The following is a 27,725-nucleotide window of genomic DNA, read 5'->3' on the forward strand; positions in this document are numbered from 1 at the left end:
GTGTTTTTTGTCTTCTTTATGATATTTTGAAAATTTTTGAGAATATTTATTTGTTTTCAGTCAGTGTGAAAAGAATGAGCATTTTGTTTTGATAGGTAGAATGTGGTATTTCTAGGGTTATAGTTTTGAGACTCTTCCACTATATCAACTTCCTTCCCTCAACATGTACATTCTCACCAATGCTGACTGTGATCGCTAGTTTCACATTGGTAAGAACCAGCTCATAAGTGAAGCCATAATTATCAAGGTTTACTGTGACATAATTGGTAACTACGTGCAAAACATAATACCTACGTTCCACCGTGTCCAACCGGACTATACTACATAGTTTTTTATTTCAGATGTGTAGAAACTGGGCTATTTTTTGTTTGTTCTTTACCATTGCACCAACAACTGCCTATACACACGATTAGTAAGCTACTTTTCTGGCATTTTTGAGGACAATTCAGGAAAACTTGCATGAATAACAGTTTTTACACCATTTTGTTTTGGTCACTGAAAAACAGGACAATGCAAATTTTGCAGGCAACTCTTACATAGTTCTTGTTTATTGCTACAGAAACAGCCATTTGGGTGTACAATTTCCTTTGGATTCACTTCATGAGCTTACAAATAATGAGGCCTAAAACATCTTTCAATGATGGTATGAATATTTTCGGGCTTGGTATGAAATTAGAGATAGGAAAATGTCATTTGAATGTGAAACAACAATAATTTTCAATGATTTTAATCTCAGTTTAATGTTTATTCTTCCCATCTTTTCAAGTACAAATATTTCTTACATTACAATTAAGTTTATTTCTCCCCACTAAATGATGGAAAACAAATATTATTGGCATCAGAAATATTTATTTTACAAATCTCTACGATAAGTAGTATTGTAATGGTTCATGACTTGAGTCACTAAATTTCAAATGACTCCTAACAAGTGCGTCAACTTTTCCCCGCAGCGGTAATACAGTGACTCGTTTCAATGCTTCAAGTCAAGTCAGGAAAACCACAAGCAATGATTTGACCTTAAAATGACCTGGCTTGTTTGTCGTGACAACTCTTGAATATAGGCATAAGGAGCTCATTTCGGTCGGGGTAAGAGCAAGAGAATCTTGCCCCAAAATATTTTATCCAACTGGATTAACTGCCCTTTAAACAATAACTCATGGGTACTATTTCTGTTTGCCCTTCCTCTTTGATTCCCACCTATCTGAAAGTTACACATACGGTCTTGACTCAACACTAAATCACTTCAAATTCCAAGAAAGTTGTACTTTCTGTATGAGTTTTAGAAATAATGCAAAGTAACATTCAATCAAATATGGAATCATATGCTTCAAATGCGGAATTATAAGCATCGACATAAATGTATGTCTTCATGTATACCTTCTTTACAACACCAGTAAGATATAGAACATCCTAATACATCAGAGTCATGGGACATTTTGGCCTAGTGTTACAAAAGGTTTTTCTAGTAATATTGCAAACACATCTTAGTGCTGCTGGTCAGAAAACTTCTTTAATCCTTAATATGAAGAAGTTGAAGCAGTTAGCTGAACCCATTTACTACATCTACCAGCAAACCTGACCAGGTGCACATCTAACAATGTACATTCATTTTCACTCCGATTTCGAACCATGACTATTACTATGTGAAGCAGTCACTGAGGCATCATTGCTTCAAAAACAGTTTATATCTTCAATGATCAAGCTATGATATAAGGTAGATCATACTAGTATTTTAATGGTTCATAAAGGTTTTAGTCATCTAATGATCTATTTAACACACTTAAAAATATCATGTCAGCCAGTACAAGAAGAAATAATCATAATAAGCCAATTATTAGATTGAAATAAGATTACTTACGATTGGAACAGACTTAACCCTGACATTCTTATGGACTTCTAAATGAGTGGAATTAATCATATTATTCAAAAGAAGCTTGGCAGATACAAATGTTACAAGTAATTAATGATCACAGCAGGTGGAAAACAGAGCCCTATTGAATTACCTAGGGTTTAATGACAGCAGCTTGTGAAAGATTGATTATTGCTTGGGAAACATACCATTCTCTGCTAAGGGGTAATTTCAGGAGTAGCAATAGAAGTATTGCTAAAGCTAATAAAACTTGGATCCTTGCAGGGACTTTGTTCAGAGGATCTACTTTTAAAAACCCTTGTTTATAAGCAAAGCATAATACTTAGTAAAAATGAACTCAAATGTTCACACTGAATTGCAGAGAGTTGTTTTTCAGCAGAAAAACAGTCTGACACCTTCCTTTGCTATTTCAAGATTCTTCATGAAACCTTACATGATTAATACTGAGGATGTAGAAAATGATTTTTGCTTTAGAAATTTAATGGCCAGCTGCAAATTATGACAAAAATTATGAAAGAAAACAAAAAACTTATTATATATCATCATCAGTACTGCACCCCAACATTTAAACATTTAAGCGTACTAAAACTACATTAAGTATTCGCACCAGGATTCCTACACTTTTTCTGAAATAAACTACTATAAATTTTTCATGATACAAATTAAGAACTTCCATGACCCCTTTCATGAAACATGTCTTTTGGCAACAAAAAAAAAAAAAAATCAGTAGGGAGAATGAAACAAGTTAGGAATATCATTTTTCATTTTTCTTTCAATGACTTTAGCATTCTCCATAACTTTGCCAGGTCTGAAAATCAATTGAAATTCCATAATTTTTCCATGACTGTACGGACACTATTCCAAAGTACTTTTGTGTACTAAAGTTGGACGGTCCAAGTCATTCTGAAACGTTCAATGGGGTGCTAAAGTAGACCATAGTATTACCCCAAAGTGAATTTTCAGCATGAGCGACCATTATTTGACTTTCTAGCATATAACTGGTGGTAATACTCTTTAATACCCTTTAAGATATTCTTGCTCATGCAAAAAAAAATTTAAACATTACAACAACATGGTGTAACTTTCTTAAACCTGATAAAATTTTCTTGACAAAAACATGGAAACAAAAAACAGAATTATATAAATTGGCAAAAGTGCAAAACAATTGTTTACAATTTGCAATGCAATATAAAAGAGATGAACAAACACAATTATCTAAACGACAAAACTCATTACACACTCAACTGATATAAGTTATTAGACATATATATAGATCGAACAAAAAATTTCTGAAACTAACATTTAAAATGTGAATAATTTGTTTCCAAATAATGGAGGAAAAGAACAAGTACACAGTAATCTGAAAGAAACTCTGTACACTATAGATTTAGAAAGACAAGAAAAAGGGCTTTGCAACCCAAAAAGACAACCAAAGAAACTTAAAGAAAGATCCACATCAACATATTGCACTGTAAAAAGATTCCCTCATTTTTCTGAAGTTTGTTTGGAGAATGACTTTACAGAAATGTATTAAGCAAAATTTAAAAATTAGAGTTGATTAATTTTATGTCAAAGTATCTTTTATACATAATTTACTATTAACCTATAGATCTGCTATAAATTATGTTGTACAAGTGATAGCTATAACTTGCAACACTTTGAAACAGAAGTCCATTTTAAGACAAAAACTTAGATTAAGAAAGGCTTCACTAAAGACCACAGAAAGAAAATCATACCGATACCCCATATTTGACAATGTACCAATATTAAACGATAAAGTTTAACTGATGCTGAAATGTCTATCATCCTTTCTTGGAGTTCAGTTAAACCAACAGAAGGGTCTCAATAACCCTCTTCCCTTCTCCTCTCCCTCCCACCTTCCCCCTTCTCTCACCCCTTCCCCTGTTTCCAGCCACTTTTCCTTTCCCATTGTACCTACCTCCAGGTCATTACCGATTCCCCCTTCCCCACCTCCACCCACTTTTTCACTAATGCAATGCAACTTTTTACAAAAAGTTCGATCAGAGATTTCATCTAGCAGGTTGAACACTATGTACTGGAATTAAGATATTTGTAAATCCACACAGACAAACCCACCCCACCCCTCATCTCATTTTCAATATTTCAGACTTACACTGTACAAAGTCGGAAGTATATAACATAGCTTTCACAGATCATGCAGCAAATTCGAAACTCTTCAAGTTACTGAGACAATCCCAGCAGCCATAGATGTCTGAGATATATAGCTCTCTGAGATTCAAGGCTATCGTATACCATATCTAGTTAAATTACCAAGGCTAAGCGGCTTGATACAGTAATATAATTAACCTCAAATTATTACTGGAACCTGTGAAATTTAGTGACTTTTTTTCCATTTGCAAGACTAGGTATAGATAGGGGAGCGTAATTGTAGGGGTGAGACATGTAAGTTCAATAGCTCATAAGTACTTAAAAGTGCATCCTGGATGAGACTGGTATAAGAATCGACCATGGCCAGGTGTGAAACAACTTTCATGGGCAACATGGTGCATTCCAATCCTGTTTTGTGTTTTATACCCATGACTGATCTAAACAAATGAATCTACACTGTCGATTGCAAGTTTTGGAATATTAATTACTGAAATGTCTTAAGTACTAAATGGCTGCATATGGAATATAGAATGTAAACTGATCTATGTCATTGACAATGAAAACAATAATCTCCAATAAGTCACAAGTAAATGCTATGACATGCACACCTGCCTACTCTCAGTTTCAACCGTGAGCCTCAGTCTTACATGTTGTCTCACTGTGGGATTTGCAAGTATCACATGCAAAAACCTGAAAAATACGAAACAACCTCAAAGGTCTGCTGTATAGACCCCAACTATAGCACGGTATCATGGAAAATTTTCTTGGGATTACATAAACAACCTTCCTTGGTCGTGACATGACCTCTTTTCACCAATTAGTCTGCAACGCCTGCCACATATTTTCTTGTATGAGGGTCTTTGGGTGAACGCTGTATGATTAACATGATAGACAAGAACATATTTCCACACAGTGTTTACACATATGAGTCTACTGGTGATAATAAGCTATGCAGGCTAATTTTGGAGCCTGCATGAGGTTGATTTACGACCGTGGCAGGTTGATTACCTAATCACAAAACTTTCTTAGCTATAGCGTGCTATAATTGGAGTTAAAGCAGAACGATATGGAAGTTGGATGTTACTGTTAAAATGAAGGTTTGTTTGACTTATGGTAAGTTTTGTAACATCTCCAGGATTTGGGCAAAAACCTCCAGTTTATTTTTTCTCTCTTTTTGAAATCTCCAACTTTTCTTACTTTTGGGGGGATTGACAGGTTTGGACATGACCCTCCATCAGCACCCTGCCATAATTTGTGAAGATATGAAAAAACTAATTTTTAACTTTATAAAAAAAATTAAATTATTCAATTTTTAAAACTAGCTATCCCAATGAAAATGAAACTATACCAATACAAAATAAATATTTTCTTTTTTCCAAACTCAATTTGTTTGCTATGCATTCATGCCAAAGGTTGACATTTTTTCTATCCACAAGTACCTTGATTTGTATTGCTGTTTCTCTACCGTACCTCGACCCCATGACAAATATATTCATCACAATTTTTTTTTTCTTTTTCTGGAACACCTGTCTGAGTCTGTGTTGCAAACAATTTACTGTCTGAAAAATAGAATATATTTGTTTTGCTGTTAGCATGAATATAAATTTCTGATATCCAAATAATTATGGATCGAATTGTTTACTCAACGCAGTGAACAAGGAACATGCAACTCACAGCCAAGTAAAACTAACACTATAATGGCTATATGGTTGCACTCCCATTAGAAAACCTGCAGTTCTCAAAATGTCAACTAGGTTTAGATATTAGCAGTTTGCCAGTCAAGATTCAGTACCTTACTGAGTTCAAGCAAATAGAGGTCAAATTTCTACAGACCAGCAGTGCCTTCTGTGTAAAATGCAGACCACACAGGACAGAAAGCTTAACTGTTCAATGATGTTGCATGTTAGGCTATTGTAGCCTACACTTTTGAATGTGAATCATGTTCCAAATGTGGAGCCATACTAAAGACAGTTTATAAATTCATTAGAAGATGAGAAATACACATGCTGTTAGTAAAGAACGAAAATTATAAATGAAACACACGATCATAGCTGTATAAATGAAGATTATAAATATATCTACTGAATATTTGTACTGGACTGGAATGCAGTTAAAGCACACACATATACACATCAAAGAAGAACTAATTCCTTTCTAAATCCTGCTCAAACAACACTCTCCCCTCTGCTCAACCCCCTTTCCCCATTGCTCCCCTCATGCCCATACCACACAAAAAGAAAAGGAAACTTTATAATTAAATAAGAGACCACTATATTACAGTAATTTGGGTAGTATTTTAAAAACAAATTTACAAAGAAGATGAATAACAACAACCTTGAAAACTCCTAATAAAAGAATTTCAAGTATAAGTGACTAACCTTTACTCTTTGGTTAAACATTACAACCATGGTCTCTGAGAGAATTTTATTACATTACCTTTGATATTTATATTCAGACCATGATTTCACAATGCATTCCATCACCTTGTATAATTTTGAGGGATTTTTTTCTGTTATTCCAATATGAAATGAAATTTTTGTAAAATTGAAACATTCATACGTATGACTTAAAAGGATTTTCCAGTGGTTTGAAGTTGATTATTTAACAAATATATTGCTGGGAACATTTTTCTGAAACTGTAGGTCACAAACACATCCCCAATGAATTTTCTCAATTCTGTGACAGTAAATGATGTCTTTCAGATCTGACTGAGTAATAGATAGTTTTTGTCTTCTATGAACAAACTGTTAATCCCTTAGATCATCTCAATGATTACTTTAAGTTGTATGAAGAAAAATTGAGTCATCTCAAATTATTGGAAAAACCATTCAGTAAAAATTAAAGTTAACCAGGTGGTCGCTGTCCAATGTGCACTAAGTCGACTCGAAGATGAGTGTGAAAACAATCATGTTCCATTTTTTACCATTTTCTTTTTATCCGATCCGGATAAGCCTACATTCGGAAAATAAAGGAGATTTGGATAATCCAGGTCTCAATGTACAATTGTACATGACCTGACTACATGAAAGAACTTTTACACTACTAACAACAACAAAAAAGTTCATGCCAACTCAAGAATAAATATCAATATAAAAGAAAGAAAAACAAGGCAAAGGGGAAAAAACATTTAAGTACTGATAAACCATCAAGAAAAGGTTGTCTGTAATTTGATAAAATGTTAATTAGCCAACTTTTTGGCAATCACAAGTGAACAGGGGAAATAGAATCGAGAGTTCTACAAAAACTAATTAGAATCAGGTAAATAATACTATGAAAATGTAAACAAATCATTTCCTCTGTGCTGTGACAGATTTTTGGCAAGAGTTTAAAAATTGATGAATTAATTACTTGTTTGTTTTTATGAAGTATTTATTTAATGTCAAAATCTGAGATGAACTTTCACACACAAAACAAAAAAGATGGGAGAGAAAATACAAATTGAGCAATATTTTTTTATAGATTAAATGCAAGAATGAACAAATTCTAACACAAAGTACTGTAATCATACAGCAAGCCATGGCACAGTTGTCTTAATTATACGTTACCATAAAACACGTTTTGATGTTGGTTTTTGATATATTTATTGTTGCCGTTTCATAGCAAAACCTTTTGAGAGGGTTTAATTGGTGTTGTGTCTTTTGAACCAGTTTCTTGTAATAATGCAGGTACTATTATTTATCAAAGACAGCAGTTTAAGTGATTTATATCTTAGAAGGAACATCACAAGATCCACTGTAAACACTACAAGATCATTCCTAAAGGTACCCCGTAATCATCTCATCTCCCTCCATGTGATGTATAGGGAGATGAGATATTGTACTTCACCCCTACCCCCCCCCCCCACATCAGAAATGTGAGGAAGTGTGTGAGAGATGAGATATGCAATTTCCATGGATTTGCCATCTTGCTATCTCTACCAGTAGGTAACGGAACAACCACATCAGTACAATGTGGTATTTATATTATTTTCCAAAATATTAAACAGGTCGCAAAACGATACGCAAATTATTGAAGAAACCCTAAACATGATGCTCGATCAGTCTCTGAGGAGAAGACATAAAATGATGAGGAGTTATGTCAGTACTGGAAATATGAAACAAAATATCAAACTAATGTAGCATGAAAAGGAAGAAGAAGAAGCAGAAAAAAGAAAAAAGAAAGAATTTGGAAGAAGGTCACGTCACTTTAAAGGCATTTCCCTTCTTGAGAACGCATGACAGCATGCATATATGTATGAGGAACAGATAGATGGATTGTTTCCATTTTCTTTTTTTGGACAAAAGAAAAAGACATGAAATTTTTCAGATGAAAATAAGAATTACATCTTTGACCCTTGACCCTTATCTCCACACCTACAGTGACTCCCATGAACCCCATTGCGACACCTAACTGCTACAAACCATGAAAGACCCGATTCAGCTCAGCTGTTCTTGTCTGTGCGATACAGCTTGATTACCATTACTGTTATGTTATCCATGGACCCTTTCAGGTACGCTTGGATCACTGCATGCTTGGAGCCCAGGAATGGCGACCCCATGTTGGCCCTGATAAGCTGCGTCGCGTCCTCGTTCGTGAATACATCCCACAATCCATCTGTGGCAATGATCATAAAATCTGCCTCTTGCTCCTCCGTATCCAAGGTGACCACGTCTGCTTCCGCGTTGATAAAGTTCCTCACCTTCAGAGGGAGATCCCCTATTGCACGAGAAGTTGCTAGAATTCCGACAACCCTCCAGACGCCAAAGAAAGCGATGTGGCCTCCTGCCTCTTCTATCCGCTTCCTCTCCTTCTCGTGGTCTGGTTTATGGTCGGCCGAAAGAGGAATGGTTTGACCGGAGGTTTTGAGCATGACCGCCCTTGAATCACCTACGTTAGCTACGTATAGCTTGGACTTGTATATGAGACCCACGACACAAGTAGAACCTGAATGTAAAGAAGTAAAACATAAAAGAGAGAACAGATCATAGCGTCGTACAGTATATACTATATATGGAATGTCTGAACTTCTCTCATGTACTGTTCCTCCATTTAACGTGTATACACAAATACACGCACCTGTCTAGACGAACACTCTCCTGAGAGTAATTGCAGGAAGGAGAGAAAGTTTCAGAAAGAAATGAAAACTGCCTTAAACACAAATACAAATATGCAACTCAGGCTATTTTTCATGACTCTTCTATCTTGTTACCTTGAGCTATACAGAGGAGAACAACATAGTGAATACCAACAAAAACTCTTAAAATAAATTCTGGAGTCTTGGATGTGTGCACATAACTTGCTTGAAATGATATACTAAATTGAGACACACGCGTGTGTCATATTATAGATATCGAATTCTGGTCAATACAATACTACAGTATGTATGCAATACTGAAGTCTATGTATGCTATATTGAATGCTATACCATACTACAGTATGTATGCCATACTGAAGTCTATGTACAGTATGCTATATCGAATGCTATACCATACTCCAGTACTTATGTATGCCATACTGAAGTCAATGTATGCTATATGATATACAATACTACAGTATGTATGCCATACTGAAGTCTATGTATGCTATCCATACCACAGGATGTATGCCATACAGAAGTCTATGAACAGTATGCTATAACGAATGCTATACCATACTCCAGATGTATGTGATACTGAAGTCTATGTATGCTATATCAAATGCTACTGTACTATGTATGCAATAATGAAGCCTCAAACATGTATGTACTGTTTGTGTGTATGTATGTGTGAATATATTCATTTGCCTTTGTTGTTTACCTCCATTCATTAACATACCTGTAGTATATATGCTATGTTTGCTTTATTACGCACATATGAACTAAAGTCTGTTAGCTGTTTTAAATGCTATACTGAAGTCACACTTGTATGAATATATGTACATATGCATATGCATATGTTATACCATACTATACTATGTGTGCTACAGTAACCTAGGCACACAAATATGTATGCTATACTGAGGTATATTTATGCCATATACTCAATGCGCTATAGTTAATATCTGCTATCGTGAAAGCTATGTTTCCTATACTCAATGCTATATAATGAAGTCACACATGTTATATACAATGTATGCTTTATGCTACACTGTAGTCTGTGTATGCTATACTTAATTGATGCTATACTATACAACATATATGCTATACTGCAGTCACACATGTATGTACAGCACTGATGTCAATGTATGTATGCATACTGAATGCATACTAGCACTATATACTGAAGCCACACATGCATGCATACATACTACAGTACTCAATGTACATATGCTACAGTATACTGAGTACTACTGTATATACAAATGCTATGTTGAATACTACAGTATACTATTTTGGAGTGTGTGAACTTCTGTTGGCTTGAAACATTTGCTAATACTTCAGGCCCCTAGCTGTGTGTCAAAGTCAGGCTGAAAGTTGATTCAACATATATTTGGTCCGTACATATATGACTGCATACAAGTTGACATTCTCTTTAAGAAATGACTCACTACTAGTTACAGTAACCATGACAATGGGGGTTCAGTGATTAACAGTTCACTCTAAGTACCGCAGAACAAGATTACTGAGGCTGTGAAGGAGACATTTATCACATAAGTTGTCAAAAAATAAAAGTGAAGGAAGTGAAGTCCATCAAGTTTGGATTCTGTTTGGGAAACAACAACAGCACACCCAAACAACAGCACACTATTTGACAAAACAGCAGGTTTGTCCATCTGCACACTATTAAACAAAAATGGACCTGCAGAGAAATCTCTTTGGCACTTCCACGATCATCTCTTTAATAAATCCAATTATTTCATTCCTGTTTTAATCCTCTGGATGACATTTAGAAGGTCACACAATTAGACAATGAAGAGGATTGGCTGCTCACCAAATTCCTCGTTATGTAAGGGCCCCGGTGATCAGGGTAGCGCGGCTAGGAAATTGGAAATGGCAAGAGTTCATCAGCTCAGGTTTACTTTAATCACTGGGCTATTGGTCTTGTGTCAGCCTTAATAATTGTTAGTAATGATTATGTACATAATACAGTGTATGCTTTTAATGCTTCACTACTGTTCCTGCACAGTAATTACTTATACGTTTATGTATATGTACTCATCTTGAACTTCAAGCAAGCCCATCCATGTGAGGCAGAGAAATGAGCTGACAATATCAAAAACAATTCCCTTGCACACCTCTTAGCAAGACAATTTATCCTCTACTTGGTTTTTATCTTTCATGATTCTATAAAAATGCACAAATATTTAGTCTAGGATATAACCCCAACCCTCCCCTTCCCACCCCCCCCCCAAAAAAAAAGACTTGGTGTAAAGAATAACCTTATCTTTCACATGTACAGTATGCATTTTCTTAATGACATAATTAGACATACTATAAATGATTCTGGAACAATTCTTTAACTGTCTTGTTTATTTTCAAAAATGCAACTTGAATAAAATGGCACGGTAAAGAGAGAGAGAGAGGTGGAGGGAGAGTGCTAAGGTAGTGAGTAGGCAGGTAAGCAAGGAATCAGCATACATCCAATATTTACATTTCAAAATGACATGTCTTATAAGAAAGGTCAAAAATAAAATGAAATCTCAAAGTACTAGATCCTCTTTAAAAACAAGTCTACAAACAGTCATACTATGGTAACAGCATATACTGATATTGTATCTAGCAGTTACTGAAACAAACGTTACTCCAGTTATTAATCTCCATGGCCAAACGTTAAAGACAGGAAATGAAAATTGACATGTGTAATGATTTGTACTGTGCACAGGTGTACTGTATGTACAGTATGTATGATACGTGTTGGTCTTGACAACGGCGTGACTAAACACCCACACACCGAACATCGCAGACACGTTGGAAACGGTGAACCCCACCGTTGTAATCTAACAACCAAAACAAGTAACACTATCAACAACGAGGTAGACAGATGACGAACCGCCCAGAATTGATAACATCTGTCAAGCATGTGACTAGCATATTTAATTGCTAGATTAAAAGCTGAAAGAAGAAATTTAATATGCTATATCTGTAGGCACTGTAATATTCAGATGATGAATATATAGAAACTGTAGAGCTGAACATTACAAAAAAATTATTTTTCTCATGGGTTTTAATCCCATGGAACCATTTAAGCATATTTAAATGTTAGATCAAAAGCTGAAAGAAGATATTTAATATGCTATATCTAAGCACTGTAATAGATGATGAATAAAGTAACTGTAGAGCTGTTACAAAAAAAATTGTTTTTGTTTTTTAATACCCTGTGACCAGTTTAGCATATTTATATAATTGCTAGATCAGAAGCTGAAAGAAGAAATTTAATATGCTATATCTAGACACTGTAATATTCAGATGATGGATATATCGTAACTGTAGAGCTGTTACAAAAAAATGTTTTACTCATGAGTTTTAATCCCATTCCCCTGGGGAAAAATGAGTAAATGTCTGGGTATCTACAAAGGAACTCGGAAAACTGATTTTAACTGACCATATGCATGTAAAACTTATGTAATGTTGTAATGGGCAGAGAGAATATTTCAATTTATTTTATTAAAAGTATATTATGAAAATACATAGATGTACTGTTGGTATTTGGTAAGGTTCAAATTTGAAGGTATAATATTAATTAAAGTTTACAAATTAAATGCAAGTTTTATCTGTTTTTTTGTTTGTTTTTTTTTGCAGATTTTGAGAACGACAGTATCGTGCAATTGAATATGAGGATTATACGTAGCCAAAATTACTTTCAACAAGGCAGAATAAGAACATCTTGTTCTAGGTACAACAAAATATACTGTACTTAATTCTTTGTGAACAAAAAATAAAACTGGTTCATCTTATATTTACAGCCTCAAAGAAATAGGAAGTTACACTGACATACAGTTGAAGGCAAACAGGACTTCTGCAATACATACAGTGGTGCCCAACATCAAATACAATACTGTCCTTTTACCTAAATATCTACTGAAAAGCCATAGCTGCAGTATTGCTTTCCAAAACCAAACTATGCCAACAAATCATAAGGGATGACAGACCTAGAATTTCATAAGTTTAGCCACATAAAAGTAATCTAATTGGCTAAAATCAAGTTCTCACTAGCATGAGGGCAGTCTTATAACATTTGCTGGTAATGAATGAGTGCAGTAATATGGGGTTTCATGTTACGTACGGAAATCACGCCGATCTCTTTATGCGCGATTGTCATAAACCAACGACTAACCATGTCGCAATCCCTACAGTGCCTTTCCTTCTATTCTCCTCCACTTAGCCCAGTAATTTGCCAAACTGTTTAGGCCCGGGAATGATCGACAATTCACATTTTTATCATCAAGACAAATATATTCAGATTTTTGCCAATTTTGCTCTATATAATTTTTGTTACTGACTGTACTATACATTGATGGTAGTTTGCCCAGTAGCGAATTTCTTCCTCTAACTTGCATAATAAACAATGGCCACATAATAATCACCTGAAAAGTCAGCCGTCTGTTTAGCCACGGCTATATATTGCTCGTCGAGAGACAGGATCTCCTCCCTGAGGATAGCTGGGAAGTCTGCCTCTGATAGGTCATCTTCGTCAGCGATTCTGTCTAGAATTGCATCCAGTAAGTGCTCTCTGGTAAACGAGGAGGCCGCCTGCAGGGGAGGGAGGGGGGGAGTAAAAAATGGAATCAAAGATTTATTAACCCTGATCAGAAAATTTCCTTGGTCCGATCTGGAGAAAGAATTTTCAAAAGGATATCGGATTGCTGACTGGCTTTCACTTAAATCTGTAATTCTGTACGGTAACAGTAGGCATGGCAAAACACTATGAGAGAACTGACACTTGGAATATTTTTAGTGATTATAATATTGAGTGACGTAACCCCCTTTCCGGATACAGTACAAGACTTTATTTAATATGACAGTGCTTAAAAACACTTTTGAAGCAACTTAAGGGTACCCCCAAATCAATTAGGCCTGGATGGCAGAAAATTGCTAAGAGGTTAAGTAGCAGAAATGAATAATAAAGGGTTAAAGAAACATGCTTGCAAAGTGCATTCAAAAAGGAGTATATGTATGAAGCGTTGCCTTAGGACTTTTAGTCACTCACTAGAGCTTCAAGTAACTTGAAAGCCATTGAATAGTTTAGCCAGTATCGCATTACAAAACACTATGCAAAGTGGGAAAATTGCTATACATATACAATTGCAAAGATGCATACAGTACAGTTTTGTACACAGAAACAATGTAGTATTTGATAAGAGGCAATGTTTATAGGCTTCAAAAGTGCTAAGCAAAATATTTACACAGTTCCATGATTCCTTGTAAGCTGTAAATTACTGTCAAGTTTTGTTACTAATAGTTAAAATATGAACTTTTAACAAGTTTCTGACAGTCCCTCATGAAAATATTTAATGTAAATTTGCTTGAATCTTGTGTATATATTTCACACACAAAAAACAACTGGATGAACTAGATAAAATCTTACCACCTTAACACAGTCTAATGTATTTATGCGCCAAAGTTGATTTACATATTTCTGATCAATATTTCTTTATATAGACTGTACATAAAGTATCAAATAATTTATCTAGTATATATTTAAATAAAACTGTGCAAACAGTAACTTAAAATGTTCGATTTCTGTGACTTAAAATAATTTGGAATAAATTTCATGGGATACTGCTGGTGAAATCATTTATGTGAAAATTTCAAAAATTCACATTTACTGTAAAAATACCACTACAGTAAATACACCCAACTTAGCCGAGCTACATACTGATAAGTGTAAACTCCAAAATATCACCCTGAAATTATGAAACTATTTAAAGACCAAGGGAAGCCATCTGAGAGACTTCATTCATTGATAATATGGAAGCTCCCAGATGTGATTTTTAAAATCATAATAATACTTCTTTCAGAATGGAAGAAAAATTCCAAAGCTGCTTAGAAAGTAAATTTGTCACACTGGTCTCTTACTGTATATCAATTTGTGTTATTTGTGTGGTACAGTACTGCATAAGAAATGATTCAAGTTGAGGAGGATCATATTGTTATGGTGATGCTTATCAGATCATTGATATGGGTACAGTATGCACATGGTTGATCTGCACAAATTTTTGAAAACTAGTAACACCTTAGGCCTGCAAAACTCATGTATACTATATATGATATTTGTAGATCAACAGTTGAAAGAGTTGTACTGTACAGTAGGAGTACTAAATGGTGAGTACTTTATAGCATCAGAGTTTAAGTAATAAATGACAAGTACTTTATAGCATCAGAATGTGAACTACACGTACACTAACTACAAACTACTGAACTTCAACTACTAAATGACGTAATATATTTTGGTGATAAAGACAACACCAACCATGTCTTTAATTTGACTAAAACTGAAATCTTTCTGTATAGACTCTGTACTGTTGGTCTGGAAAAATTGCTGACTTCAGTTTTGCCAAAATTTGCTTTAAACACATACAGTATCCAATGATAGTTTATGTACATATGATGCTGCCATACTGTATACTAGAGTGGTAGTGCAGTTGTCTACATATATATGTACACTAACAAGTTTGTTACTGTACAACAAATAATGGTGCTATGCTCAGTTACCACACTTCTTTAAGTTGTACAATGGCTGGGATTAAAAAGAAAAACATTTTTATGCTTGATTTAAATTAAATGTAAAAATTCACTTTGAGATTGTACCATTCTGAGTTGTGGACTATCCAGGATATAAATTTACCTTTACAGTAAATCAATTTTTAATATAAACTGTAAAATATTTCTGAAAGAGGAACCACTTATAAAAGCATCGGAACTGGCATCAAATTTTAGCTCAAGTGTTAAAAGAGCACTGCAAGTTTCCAAAAGTACCCTCTTCAATTTCTTGGAGGATCTGACTTTCCTTAGAACTATTCACAGATACTGTATTGGTCATGATTCACCAGTATAAACTTTGGATAATTTATACATTCCCCAGGACATTGTGAGCTTTCTCTTGAAGTATACTGGTTATTTTCTATCTTTTTCTTTAGGGTTACTAGCTTTGATGAACATTTTATGTTTTTTCTTGTATCCTGTATACCATTACTGTTTTTGTATGTAGAGCTATATATTTGCGAAATATATTAACTGAACTACAGTAACTGAATTGAACTATAGTTCAACTCAATTTCAAAAAGGGTAAAATTATGTTTCTGGGCAAAATTCCAACCATTTACAGTACCTTTGTTTGCAATAACAATGCATTCCCTGTCAATATATCACAGACCAGTATTTTCAAGATTAAAGTAGGGTGTGATGAGGGACTAACAGATTGATGGTGTGCTCTCCCCCCTCCCACCGGCCCACCCCCCCTGTCCCCCACAATATGCAGAGCTTACTTACCTTTTATGGGATGTTCACATTCTCTACTATGGCTTTTTGAGGGGCCCACAATTAGCTGCTTTACCTTCCCCCACCCCCCTTCTTACCCCTCCCACACCACCTTTTTGTGTGCATGATTGAATTCCAAACTTTTTTAACATATCCTGGCAGAATCTCTGGTATTAGCGAATTTGGTGGGTATGCATTTATTTATGTCATATGTTAATATGCTCTGAATTAAGAATAATAATAATCATAATAATTAACTTATATACTGTAGAGCCAGGGTCCGGCGAGACCTCAGAAGGAGCCCGGAACAGAGGTTCCCCTCTGAACCAAGGAAAGTTTTCCCAATCCGAAAACACTATGAGACACTTTGGTGGTAGAAAAATGAAGGAGCTCACTAGGGTCAGTGAGGGTGTACAGTGTTAAAAGATTACCAGGGCATACTAGACATGGTAGAATGCGGTGCTTAGGTTGTGGGGAGACAGGTACAGTACAGTAAGTGGGGAACGAAGTAAATATAAGAATAATAATAATCATAATAATTAACATATATAGCGCCAACTCCAACAAAAGTTGTTCAATGCGATTTTATGGGTGCTGAATGTGCAAAAACGAATAGAGTTGATAGAAAAGAAAAGTTTTAAGACAGCCCTTGAACTGAATAATAAAATCTAAAGACCTAATTTCAACCGGGAGGGAGTTCCATAAACGTGGTGCAGCATTCAGAAAGCTTCACGCAAAAGATCTTGTACATGACATTGGAACCCGAAGTCAAAATTGATAACACAAACGCATTGGTCTACATTTTGCTTGCTGATGTAAGAGAACATTAAGGTAGTTTAGGGTACCAGTTTTAATGGCACGAAAAACTAGAATGATAATTTTATAGTCAATACGGAGTCTTATTGATAACCTGTTGTTCTTTTCCAATATAAGAGTGACAGGGGTAAACCTGTTCGCCCTATGGACGATTCGAGCAGCCGTGTTTTGAATCCTTTGGCAATCTTGATAGCTGGGATGTACAGTAGCTACACCAAATAGAAGAGAATTGCAATAATCAAGCCTACTCGAGATTACAGCATGAATAAGTTTCTCATTAAAATGAACAAACTAAAATACAGCTGTAAAGTTTAAAGTTATGTCCAAAAATGGATACCATGTACATGTATGAAATACATATAAAAAAGTGCATTCAATACTTACTGGTCCACCATGTCCATCAAAGACACCGTACACCTGTATTTCTCCATTTTCACTTTTTTTGTACTGAAATCTATCCTCCATGCCAGGCCTTCTTCCTTGTATTGCATAAACTGCCATGTTATCTTCCTCGTAAGAATATCCCTTAACTTCATCATGGACTGGTTCTTCTACAACACTATTAATGTCTTTGTAAATCTCATTAGGATCAAACCTCAGCTTTGGTGGACCCGGGCCACCATTCAGACCTGAATATCTCCTACGGGAATTACCTTCTGGTGTGTCCTTCACGAAGAAGACGAGGCCAGTTAATTTATCAAGGAACCAATTGTCTGATCGCACTGAAGTATACAGTATGAGTAAGATACAGAGTACAAAAATTACAAGCACTTCAGGTCTGAGAAGTGTATTCCTAATGTAACGCAACATTGCTGCTAATAACGTCATTTTGAAACTTAATCTCACTCCACTGGCTAACCGTATGCAACAATTATTGCTACTTAGAATTTTTGGTGGTCATGTATATGCTTCGTACTATCTGAGGCGGTTAAGTTGTCAGACTGCAAGTTCCCCTGAGATAAATGCCAGTCGTCAATCACTCATTAGCAAAGTGCATGGGCTATGATTCACTGCTTTAGCTGCAATAGGTGTTTCCATGGCATTAGATTGTTTAATATGTTCTTTTATCAACACACTGTTAATTCACACCTTGAGTATAGGAGTAACGGAATGCCTAACTTAGGTCTTTTAGGACAGTGTTACTTGGTTTCAAGTTCTGTCACAAAAACTATACTACAATTTGGTTAACCTGCTGGCTAGCACCATAAAGTGTGGTAGTATTCACCAGGAGTTCTACACAAAAAAAAGGCGATTGAACAAAGTTAAGTCTTGGCTAGCCTAGTAACAAGAAACATTACCTAACATTAGACCTTGGCCATTAATACTATTACTAGCCTCAGTCTGATATCAGTTCTGCATAGGCAAGTATTACTCAATACTAGCCTAGTACTAGTAGTACTCTATTACTAATAACTACTGTAATACAGCAGCAGGCCAGACTAGAAAATGCAGTAAGTGTACTTTCGGCAACGGAAAGTGTGTTGATCCCACGGCTAGAAGAAAGGCACCAAAAAAGGACTAATTCGTGCTGGGTCAATCTCGATCATAGACTTCTGATAAACGTAACTGCGTCGAAGTGTTGACACATAGTCCTTTCTTGGTTTGTCTGCCAAGTTTATTGAATATTCGATGTAGTAATATTAGACATAATGCGATTCCAGCTACCTAGCTGTGTACGTGTATTCACTGTATTTGTATACAAACTGAACATGCTTCGCACCAACACAGTTACATGTAAATGAGTATGGAACGCCAACAGGATAAATAGTGAACGATGAACATTATTTTGTATTACAAATGTGGTGGCGTTTCTGACAATATATATTTTGTAATATAAATCCATCATTACTAAAGTAGGTTATATAGTAAATTTTCTCTTCTACTGTAAATATCCATCCAGTCGCTGTACTTGTAAACCTCAGATGTTTGACCACGATAAGTTTTCAAAGAGATTAATTAAGAGCAAATCACTATTAAGCACTGTGGTCTCTTTGTGGTCCCCTTTGAACATGAAAATACTACAGTAACAATACAACCAAATACATATCAAACATAAATCTAAAAGTAAAACAAAATTAAGAGCTCTATTCTTCTTCTTTCAATGTAGTACTAACATATTTATTAATTGCTGATCGGATTAATAGAAGTCTGAAATTTGGCAGGTATTGAGTTCATTAAATACAATTAGTATAATGGAATGTTTTAATATAGCAATTTGTCATTACCTGGGAAACTCGCAAAGGTCGTTTTAAAAGATGATTCCTACTTACTAACTTTTGAGGGCGCATTATTCGGGAAGGAATAGAATTCCTTAATAGGAACTCTCGTCTAGAACAGAGCCGTATGACGATCGGTTCTAGACGATTCTAGCACTTGGTCGTTGGTCCGTAAATCTGCTTGCGTAAACTGGTCACATGCATTGGACATGACGTCACAGAAAGCATAAAGATTGTGACCGGAGAAGAAGTGACACTCACGCTGAATTTGTTTATGGAGTCTGATGAATAGTATGACGTCATACTGTATGTACATTTACTTATCTGCGGAGGTAAACAAACGGCCTTCAATTGGATATTGGAAATATCCAATATATATATATAGGCCTAGCTAGCTGGCCTATTTTTGAATGACCATACTGATACTGATGGTTTGCCTTATTAAATAATATGTTTATAACCCTAGTAAGGACATTATGTAATTTCATTGTCCTTGCAATCTACACGTGCACAAACCGGTGCTGTGGCCGAATGGATAAAGGCGGTGGCATTTGAAGCAATGAGGCTTAGCAATCGGGAGGTTCCGGGTTTGACACCCGGCCGGGTCATAGTAAGATGGGTTTTTCATCCAAAGAGTAATCTACGGTTTTCCCATCTGAAATGACTTTCTAAAATTGAAAAGATTCCAAATTTGAGTTAAAATGTTGAATTGGAAGCCACCCGACGTGTAAGTTGTAATCCATAAGCCCTTGCGGGTTTCTCCCACATTTGTGGTCGCTTAAGCGTCGTAAAAATAACTGCTGATAATTATTATAACACGTGGGGGAAGGGGACGGGAACATACATGTCCTCCACACTTTTGGAGCTATGGGGAACATTACACAAAATATCACACACAGGCCTCCAATAAAAAATAAAAACGTCATGAAAATCACTCCATGTATAAGAAGAAAAGGGTAAGTCGGAATGTTCAGTGCTGGCAATTATTGCCATTAATATCAGTATTTTGAAATCCAACATTAAAAGCTAACGTGTCCCTACAATTGTTATCAAAATATTTCGGGTATTGATAACAGCGTCAAATATGTTGTAGCATGACGTCATTCCGCTTTCCATGTGACGTCAAGTTTTTCGATTTATCTGACTGGTTTCGCCCCCTCCTCCCCCCCCCTGAATCCACATCAGACAGCTTTCTACGCATATGGCAATTTACTTGAAACAAGGTACCTTTTGAAGCCCAAAACAAGACCGTGAGCACAGTATGGCTCCCCGCCCAGTGCAGACTATTGTTCAGGCGCGGCGGAACGGAAAAATTATTGGGGGGGCTAATGTGTGGAGACTATCTAAGCGGAGCGCCACCATCGGTTGGCGCGGAGCGTGTAATAAAATTTTGGTTTTTTTCAAACCCCCAGATGGCCGGAAACGGCACTTCCCGAGTGTTTTATGCTGCGAATACCTAGCCCTAAAATATGGGTCTCAAGCCTGCAGTTTCTCAGATTGCACGTAAAAGTCTGTAAAAACCGTAATTTGTATATTCGATGGTGTTTTAAGAGAGTATCTATTACTCGTAGTGTACTCGCAATGACGTTTTTGAGGGTAGTAAGGGGAGTGGCGGAGCTAGGGGTATTGGTCAGGGGAGGGGGCAAGAGTGGTATGTACGGGCGCTTTCGACACTATCTAAGCGGAGCGCCACCACAGGTTGGCGCGGAGCGTACAGAAAAATTTTGAGTAAAGATACTCCCTAGATTGCAGGAAATTACCCTTTCCGGGCCTTGCTAATTTGCAGATAAACGGAGAATAAATAGGTGTCGTCGCCATTTTGTCGGAAAATTACACCAACAGAATATGACAAATTTCAATAGGTATATGAGAGCGCAATAAAATAGTTAATAATCGCGAATAAGTAAAAAGTTGTGAAAAGCTGAAAAGGGCGCCAGCAGTCCATTTGAGTCCGTCGGGGGGGGGGGGGCATCCGCCCCTGACTGTATATATGGACGCTCCGCCACTAAGTAAGGGGATGTTGGAGAACTGGCTGAAATGAGGCAAGTCATTGGCCTAAGACGAAGTTGTGTTACGCTTACCGGTACTCACACTCACTGCTTCCACTTTTCCCGGGGCGGTTGGGGTGACAATGTGGTCTATAGCCAGGGGACGGGTCGAGGGTCCCCCAGCAATTACTAAAATTATTACACCTATAGTATACGTGTGCATCGGACAGACCGACAAGTATGCATTGAAAAATGGGCAAATGCACGTTTCGGAGTCTTGGTAAATATTGGGGGGGCTTATCATGCATTTGCCCCCTCAACTTTTTCATTGGGGGGGCTGAGCCCCCCACAAGCCCCCCGGTTCCGCCGCCACTGCTATTGTTCACCCTCCCCCATCTGAGCCACCACCATGTGTACAATCTTCACAAGTCACAGGACAAAAGTATCGTGTCCCTTTCTTATTCTTTTACTGCTCCTCCAACAAAATGTTGGTGTCTCTCCAACTCAGAATCCCTGCCTTTGTGGCGAACTGTGGAGCAAAGAAATTCATTTCTGTGCTAAAGAGCTAGTGGCACCATTCGGTAATAGCTCCATGGTGGCACAGACCACATCAATTCTGTGGTGAAATACGCAATGGCGTCCTTCACTTTCGGTATACCTATTTCAGTGAAATGAATATCTTTCCTTTTGGAATTTTATCTTTGGTACAAGCGTGACGAAAGCGCTTAGACGGAAGATAGTTATAATGGCGAACACAACTTACGTTGCGTACGCCTTGGCGTTTATTATTTTGGGTATAATATCGTTCAGAGAGTTGAGCCCCTCTGTTGAGGCCAAATCAGACTTTAGAAAATCGTCTAGAATTTCTCATTTTACAACACCAACTTTAAAATTTATGTATTGGTAAGCAATAAGTCAGTCGCTTTGTATAGCGCAGTGTACAGGCTAACACTACAGTACACTACTAGTTATACAGTATCATAGCGGCTAGTATAGGTTTAAGTTATCCTAACATGAGCAGTTAACTTACAACGTAGAGTTAGGCCCAACTTTGGACATGCATATACTGTAGATCATAGCACTAGTACTACTACTGGTACTAGGCTAGTAGAAGTGACATCGTCGGGCTAGTAGTTAGTGATGGGAATCGACGGGAAAAGTAACAACTCCGTCCAAGCAGTTTCTACCCGGTCCGGAAATTTGTAAAAATCATCAAGACCTAGCCTAGGCGAACATCGTTCTCCATTTTCAGTTAAATTTTTATTTGCATTAACAAAAGGGAGGGAAGCATCAATGAGCATTTTTTCTTAATTTCATTTGTTAGTGATATTTCATTATATTTAGATGTGTTTAGGCAAGGTATAATTTGTTACTATTCCCCACCTGAGAAAGTTTTGATCAACTGCATTTGCACACTGTATTGTATTGCCTAAGTTATATCTCTGCTTTGCATTCTTTGCCCACTTTCAATCCAACAAAATTTTACCTTTGTAGTAAAAATGTACTATATGGCACATCATAAGTTGACCACCTGTGTTGATTTTAGTGGAACTGTTCCACAGAAGATGAAGGGAACTTTCCCTAATAAAATCAAGCAAAACCTTATTGGACCATAATTACGCACTGGACATCCACATTAACAATAAGGGTTGAGTGATGTAGTTTAACAGACTTTAAAACTAATCGATTAATAGCCGGGATCTCCTTTTGAAGTGCTAGCCTTACTGTGCACCGCAATCAAAAACAGGATGGATATGCCTAGGAAAAAATTTTCCCTAGAAACTTCTGAGGCTTTTTAACTACTTTAGCTAACATACAGTATCTTTAATAAAAGTCTCATAACCCAACTTAGTAATTTCCAGTGCACACTGAGTTCAAAATAGCCATTTTATAAGATCTTTAGGACTCTTTCGTTCACGAGTCATCTAGAAATCCGTTATGAAAAAGCATCATAGATACAGTAGCAAGAATATAAAATAATCACTTCTCAATTCGCAGTGTATCGTGAGGGTACAGGAACCTGTTTCAGCAGTATTCTAATCGCCTTAACCAGCAATATCCTGGCTTGACCATAGAGGGAGGCAACTTCGATGCCCATGTGGTCAGACGGTATCTGGCTGGAGCCTTAGGATTTCTGAAACTTGCTGCCATCATCATGGTTGCCACTGGCAATAATCCCTTCACCTTCCTTAATATGGACACCCCAGGCTTTTGGAATTGGGCTGTAGAAAATAAGGTACGTGTTCAGACTCCCCTCATAATTATTTGAAAGGAAGTGTTTTAATTGTGGTAGCATCATGGAAACAATGTTTTGCAAAAACCTAGGACCTGTTTGAGTTTGATGATGTGAAAATGATCCGTCCAGGATGAAAAGGAGTAGCACTATTGGATTGAGATATTTGCTGTGTGTAGCTGTTGTGAGCTTAAATTTGTATTATACAAAATGGTTCAAACATATAAATGTCAGTTTGACATATATACAGCTGTGGTGAAAAAGAGGTGCTTAACCATTTGGTGATACTCATCAGGCAACAGCAGGTACCAATGTTTAGTTTTCTTACTGTGCAAATGGTCTACCTGTACCATAAACCCTAACAATCCAAAAATTATTTCAGCACAGCTAAGGTTTGAAACTCACTACTAAGTTGATGAAAGAATCATACACTTTAACATACAACAGTCACTTAATTTATATCTTATTTTATTCGTATATATTTTATTTGTTTCTTTCAGATATATGCCTGCATGATGTTATTCTTCATCAGCAACGCAATTGAAACCCAACTCATTTCAACAGGGGCCTTTGAAATTACCCTCAATGGTAAAAATACCAAAAATATTCTTTTCAATTCATCAGTGTGTACAGTATATATCATCAACCAGATTTACAACCATTTCCTTTACACTCAAGGAATTACGTTGGCATCCCCAATGTTAATATGCGCATATAGATTAAAAAATTTCCATCTCTTTGACTTCTGAACCATAGAATTTAATTCTCCACAGAATATACAAACTTTCCTCTAACAGTGACAAATAGACCTCCCCCCCCCTCCCATTCATCCATTCATGTCACCTTTCCAGCCTCGAGTCTGATTGTCTCACATGGAGACCTATGGTGATTTCGGTTTACCAACACACAGTTAATTCAACCTTTTCAGGTTGAATTTTTCACCCTACCAGACTTGTCTTTATTGTAATTCCTTTTTTGGATTTTCCTTGTAATTACTCTTAAACATAAGCTATAAACTGTAGGGTTACCTGTAGCAGATATCGAAGCTCACAGTATCTCCTTAAGATTCCTTACCCTTCATATATACAGTATATATATTTCTTTATAAGAATGACTACCAAGTTTGTACATTTGACTGCATGTACACACACAACATGGTTCAATAGCACAAATGACTGATCCATCTCTGCTTTCACATAATCTTTCTGTGTCATTGAAGTCCCAATCAAAAACCTTCTGTATTTTCCATTGTTTTCCATTTCCATGATTTCCATTGTTTTCCATTGTTACAGATATGCCAATCTGGTCCAAGTTGGAGTCTGGGAAAGTACCACAGTACCATGAACTGATCCATATCTTGGAACAGAACATGCAGATGACCATCGACCCAAGTATGTCCTCTCAAACAGTGCAGTCCTAAGAGGTAAGTTTCTGTACATAGTTTCCCTGTTGGGTCCGAAAACCGATTGATTTTGCTTTCAAAGGAGCGTTCCAGGCATATATCTCTGTTTAAAGGACGACTTGATACATGTAGCCTTACATGAATGCTGCTTAAACTGATTAATTGATGATAATGATGGTGACGTTGTCAGGTTCTAGGAGCAGGCCTTAATTTCATTTCAAATCCATTGTTTTATATATGTTCTAATTACTCAACCAAACCATCTTTCATGGTCAACTTTTCTGTTGGTTAGGTTTTGAGTGAATCGGTATATTTTACCGGTCAGCGGATAAACATCTTAAATCGTATATTCGTAGGATTTTCAATAAAAAAAATATTTAAATTCAGGTTTGGAGATTTATCATACCTTCCCCCTATTTCTTTTCTAGATTCATTCCTGGCTAACTTGGCCTTTGACCTCTCAGAAGGATAGACGCAATCACCCCTCTGCTTACCTAGTGTGCCTGGATGAAGGCTTAACCAGAAACCCTCGTACGAGGTTTGGTTAAGCTGGAAGGATTAGCTGCCACCAGTGAGAAGTGGGATGATTGCCAGATCTGATTGGTCCCTATTAATTATTCATTGATTTTATGTTGATATATAATTTGCATATGTGAACAATTCATATTATTATAGTAGTTGGGCATGGGAAATGTCAGCTACATACATACATTCATTTTTTCATTCATTCATTCATTCATTTTATGGTTAGGGTAAGGTCTTGCAAGCATAATTATGACATAGCAGTAATTTATAGAATTTTTAAGCTGTTATGCCAAAAAAAAAAAGATTTGGGTAGTAAGTTGTATAAGAATGCAAGGTGAAGAGGATGGTGTGAGATATTTGTACTACAGTGTGTATTATGATCTATTGAACTTCTTACAGATGGAACTCGTTTGTGGTACTCATCTTGAGAAGTACAATCTATTTGTTATAATTATGATTCTGATTGTGTTACATAATACAAATAAAAGTTTCTCACACATTTTAGATATTGATGTATTTTACAATCTTGCATAAATAATATCATTGGCTAAAGTGACAGTTTCCAAACTGTTTCTGTGATCAGTTCTGTTTAATACTCAGAGGGATTCACATATTTTGCCAGTAACCCTTGATAACATTTTTGACCACCTAGGATAATTTTGCACAAACAAAACCTTTTTTTTTTTGGGAGACCCTATTATTGTCATCTGTCGAAGGTTATATGATAATCTATTCTCACCTAGTCCTTGGCATAGATCCTTTACAAATATGAACATTGCCTTTGGATGTTTTGTTATGAAGATGTGGATAGTTGAGTGAGCAGTGGGTTATCTCCAACAGTGGATTGAACTACATCTGTGGATTCAGTCAATTTCAGATTGAAACTAATTTGCCAACAGAACATTGTTACAGTGGTGTTCCTAAAATACAGTATTTGCACGATATATGTCAGAGGGCCGTAACTTTGGGACCATTCTGATTATTACATAGCTAAAGTTGTCTGTGACTTTAAGTTTGTATCACGGAACAATCTTTTGGGGGGGGGGGGGGTGTTTCAGGCAAAATCTGAATCAGTGACCTGCAGATGTTTCCAAACATTTGGTGATTTGGGCATGGAATGACCCACCCATTAGGCAAAGAAAGAGAAGCCTTGTTTTTTATTGTCTAGGTCAGAAAGTCATTGTTGTGTAGTCATAGGTAAAGTGATTTGCTTTCTGTGTGAGTGCTATAATTGTATTAGTTCAGTTGTGTTTTGTTTATGCTTTAAAGTTTATCATTATATCAGGGAGTTTGCATTAAGCTTGTCATTAAATTAAAAAAAATAGAATATGTCCATGTGTAGAAAACTTTAAAAAGAAAATTGGAGAAAAAATTTGAAGAACATCAGTCAAAATAAAATCATGATGGAAAATATGCCTCAAGAGTTTCTTTTCTTTGTAAGAAACTGTCTTTGTTTATCAAGGTACTCCCTTGAAATTCACATATCTTATAACCAGTGGATAGTGCACCTCAGATTAGCCAATAGGTAATCTTTAAAATGAACATTTTTAAACATTGTAATTCTATTTCTCAGACTTCTAGATTCTGTACAAAAACTTGATACGATTACTCTCACTCGTGTGACCTACAAATTTTTACAGAAATAAGTTGCCTCACTTCTCGAAGGAAGTGAAAATATGTAGAACAGAACGACTTGTCCAGTTTGCTCAAAAATATTCAAGAATTTCAAACAACAGTCACTGATATTCAACCTTAAATAAGCATCCAATGGAGAATTCTCAAACTAAATTTGAGATCTGTTTGATTTGGATTACCTTACAAATCACCCCTCAAAGAGTTTGGGACAAGTGGAACCTCTGTGCCTTCTGTACCACAATATTCCATCAATATTCCAGAATTAGAAGAGGTTTTTCTCTTTTTTTACAAAAAGTCACCATAATTACAAGTTTTTTAAGAAGGCACATTTGATTTACTTTTGCAACAGAAAGGGCATTTTAATTTCTATAAAACAAGTAGGAGCAAGGGTTCTTGTTTACCAAACAAGGGGTACCTTGTATTTCTGAGAAGGGGTCCACTTGAGGTCTTTCACAAAACAGGGTTGGGCGGGGGATGGGAGGGATGAAGAGTGGGTGTTCACCCTAGCTGTGCCAGCCATGGGTTTCCATTTTGAAA

General features: G+C 36.3%; 2 protein-coding genes across 2 annotated transcripts; one reads left to right on the plus strand and one right to left on the minus strand.

Moving 5' to 3' along the window:
- Positions 1–8,262: 8,262 nt before the first annotated feature.
- Positions 8,263–18,923, minus strand: LOC139974745 (protein phosphatase 1L-like). The gene is made up of 3 exons (XM_071982131.1): positions 17,574–18,923; positions 13,481–13,646; positions 8,263–8,923 (listed from the first exon to the last, which is right to left on the minus strand). Exons 1-3 carry the CDS (start codon positions 18,015–18,017, stop codon positions 8,421–8,423), a joined length of 1,113 nt encoding a protein of 370 aa, XP_071838232.1. The 5' UTR covers positions 18,018–18,923; the 3' UTR covers positions 8,263–8,420.
- A 3,171-nt stretch (positions 18,924–22,094) lies between these two features.
- Positions 22,095–26,966, plus strand: LOC139974885 (thioredoxin reductase-like selenoprotein T1b). Its single transcript, XM_071982400.1, has 5 exons — positions 22,095–22,296; positions 23,392–23,629; positions 24,127–24,214; positions 24,919–25,049; positions 25,457–26,966. Exons 1-4 carry the CDS (start codon positions 22,139–22,141, stop codon positions 25,044–25,046), a joined length of 612 nt encoding a protein of 203 aa, XP_071838501.1. The 5' UTR covers positions 22,095–22,138; the 3' UTR covers positions 25,047–25,049; positions 25,457–26,966.
- The last annotated feature ends 759 nt before the right edge of the window (positions 26,967–27,725 follow it).

This window comes from Apostichopus japonicus, chromosome 10 (genome assembly GCF_037975245.1).
Source record: "Apostichopus japonicus isolate 1M-3 chromosome 10, ASM3797524v1, whole genome shotgun sequence".
Classification (NCBI taxonomy): Eukaryota; Metazoa; Echinodermata; class Holothuroidea; order Aspidochirotida; family Stichopodidae; genus Apostichopus; species Apostichopus japonicus.

What these genes read in the sequence shown, in the direction of transcription:
- LOC139974745 (XM_071982131.1), bottom strand. Translation starts at nt 18,017, where the DNA reads ATGACGTTATTAGCAGCAATGTTGCGTTACATTAGGAATACACTTCTC. An exon ending in TTGATGGACATGGTGGACCA is followed by an intron (nt 13,647 to 17,573) that starts GTAAGTATTGAA and finishes CCTCCCCTGCAG; the next exon opens with GCGGCCTCCTCGTTTACCAG. An exon ending in ACAGACGGCTGACTTTTCAG is followed by an intron (nt 8,924 to 13,480) that starts GTGATTATTATG and finishes CTTTACATTCAG; the next exon opens with GTTCTACTTGTGTCGTGGGT.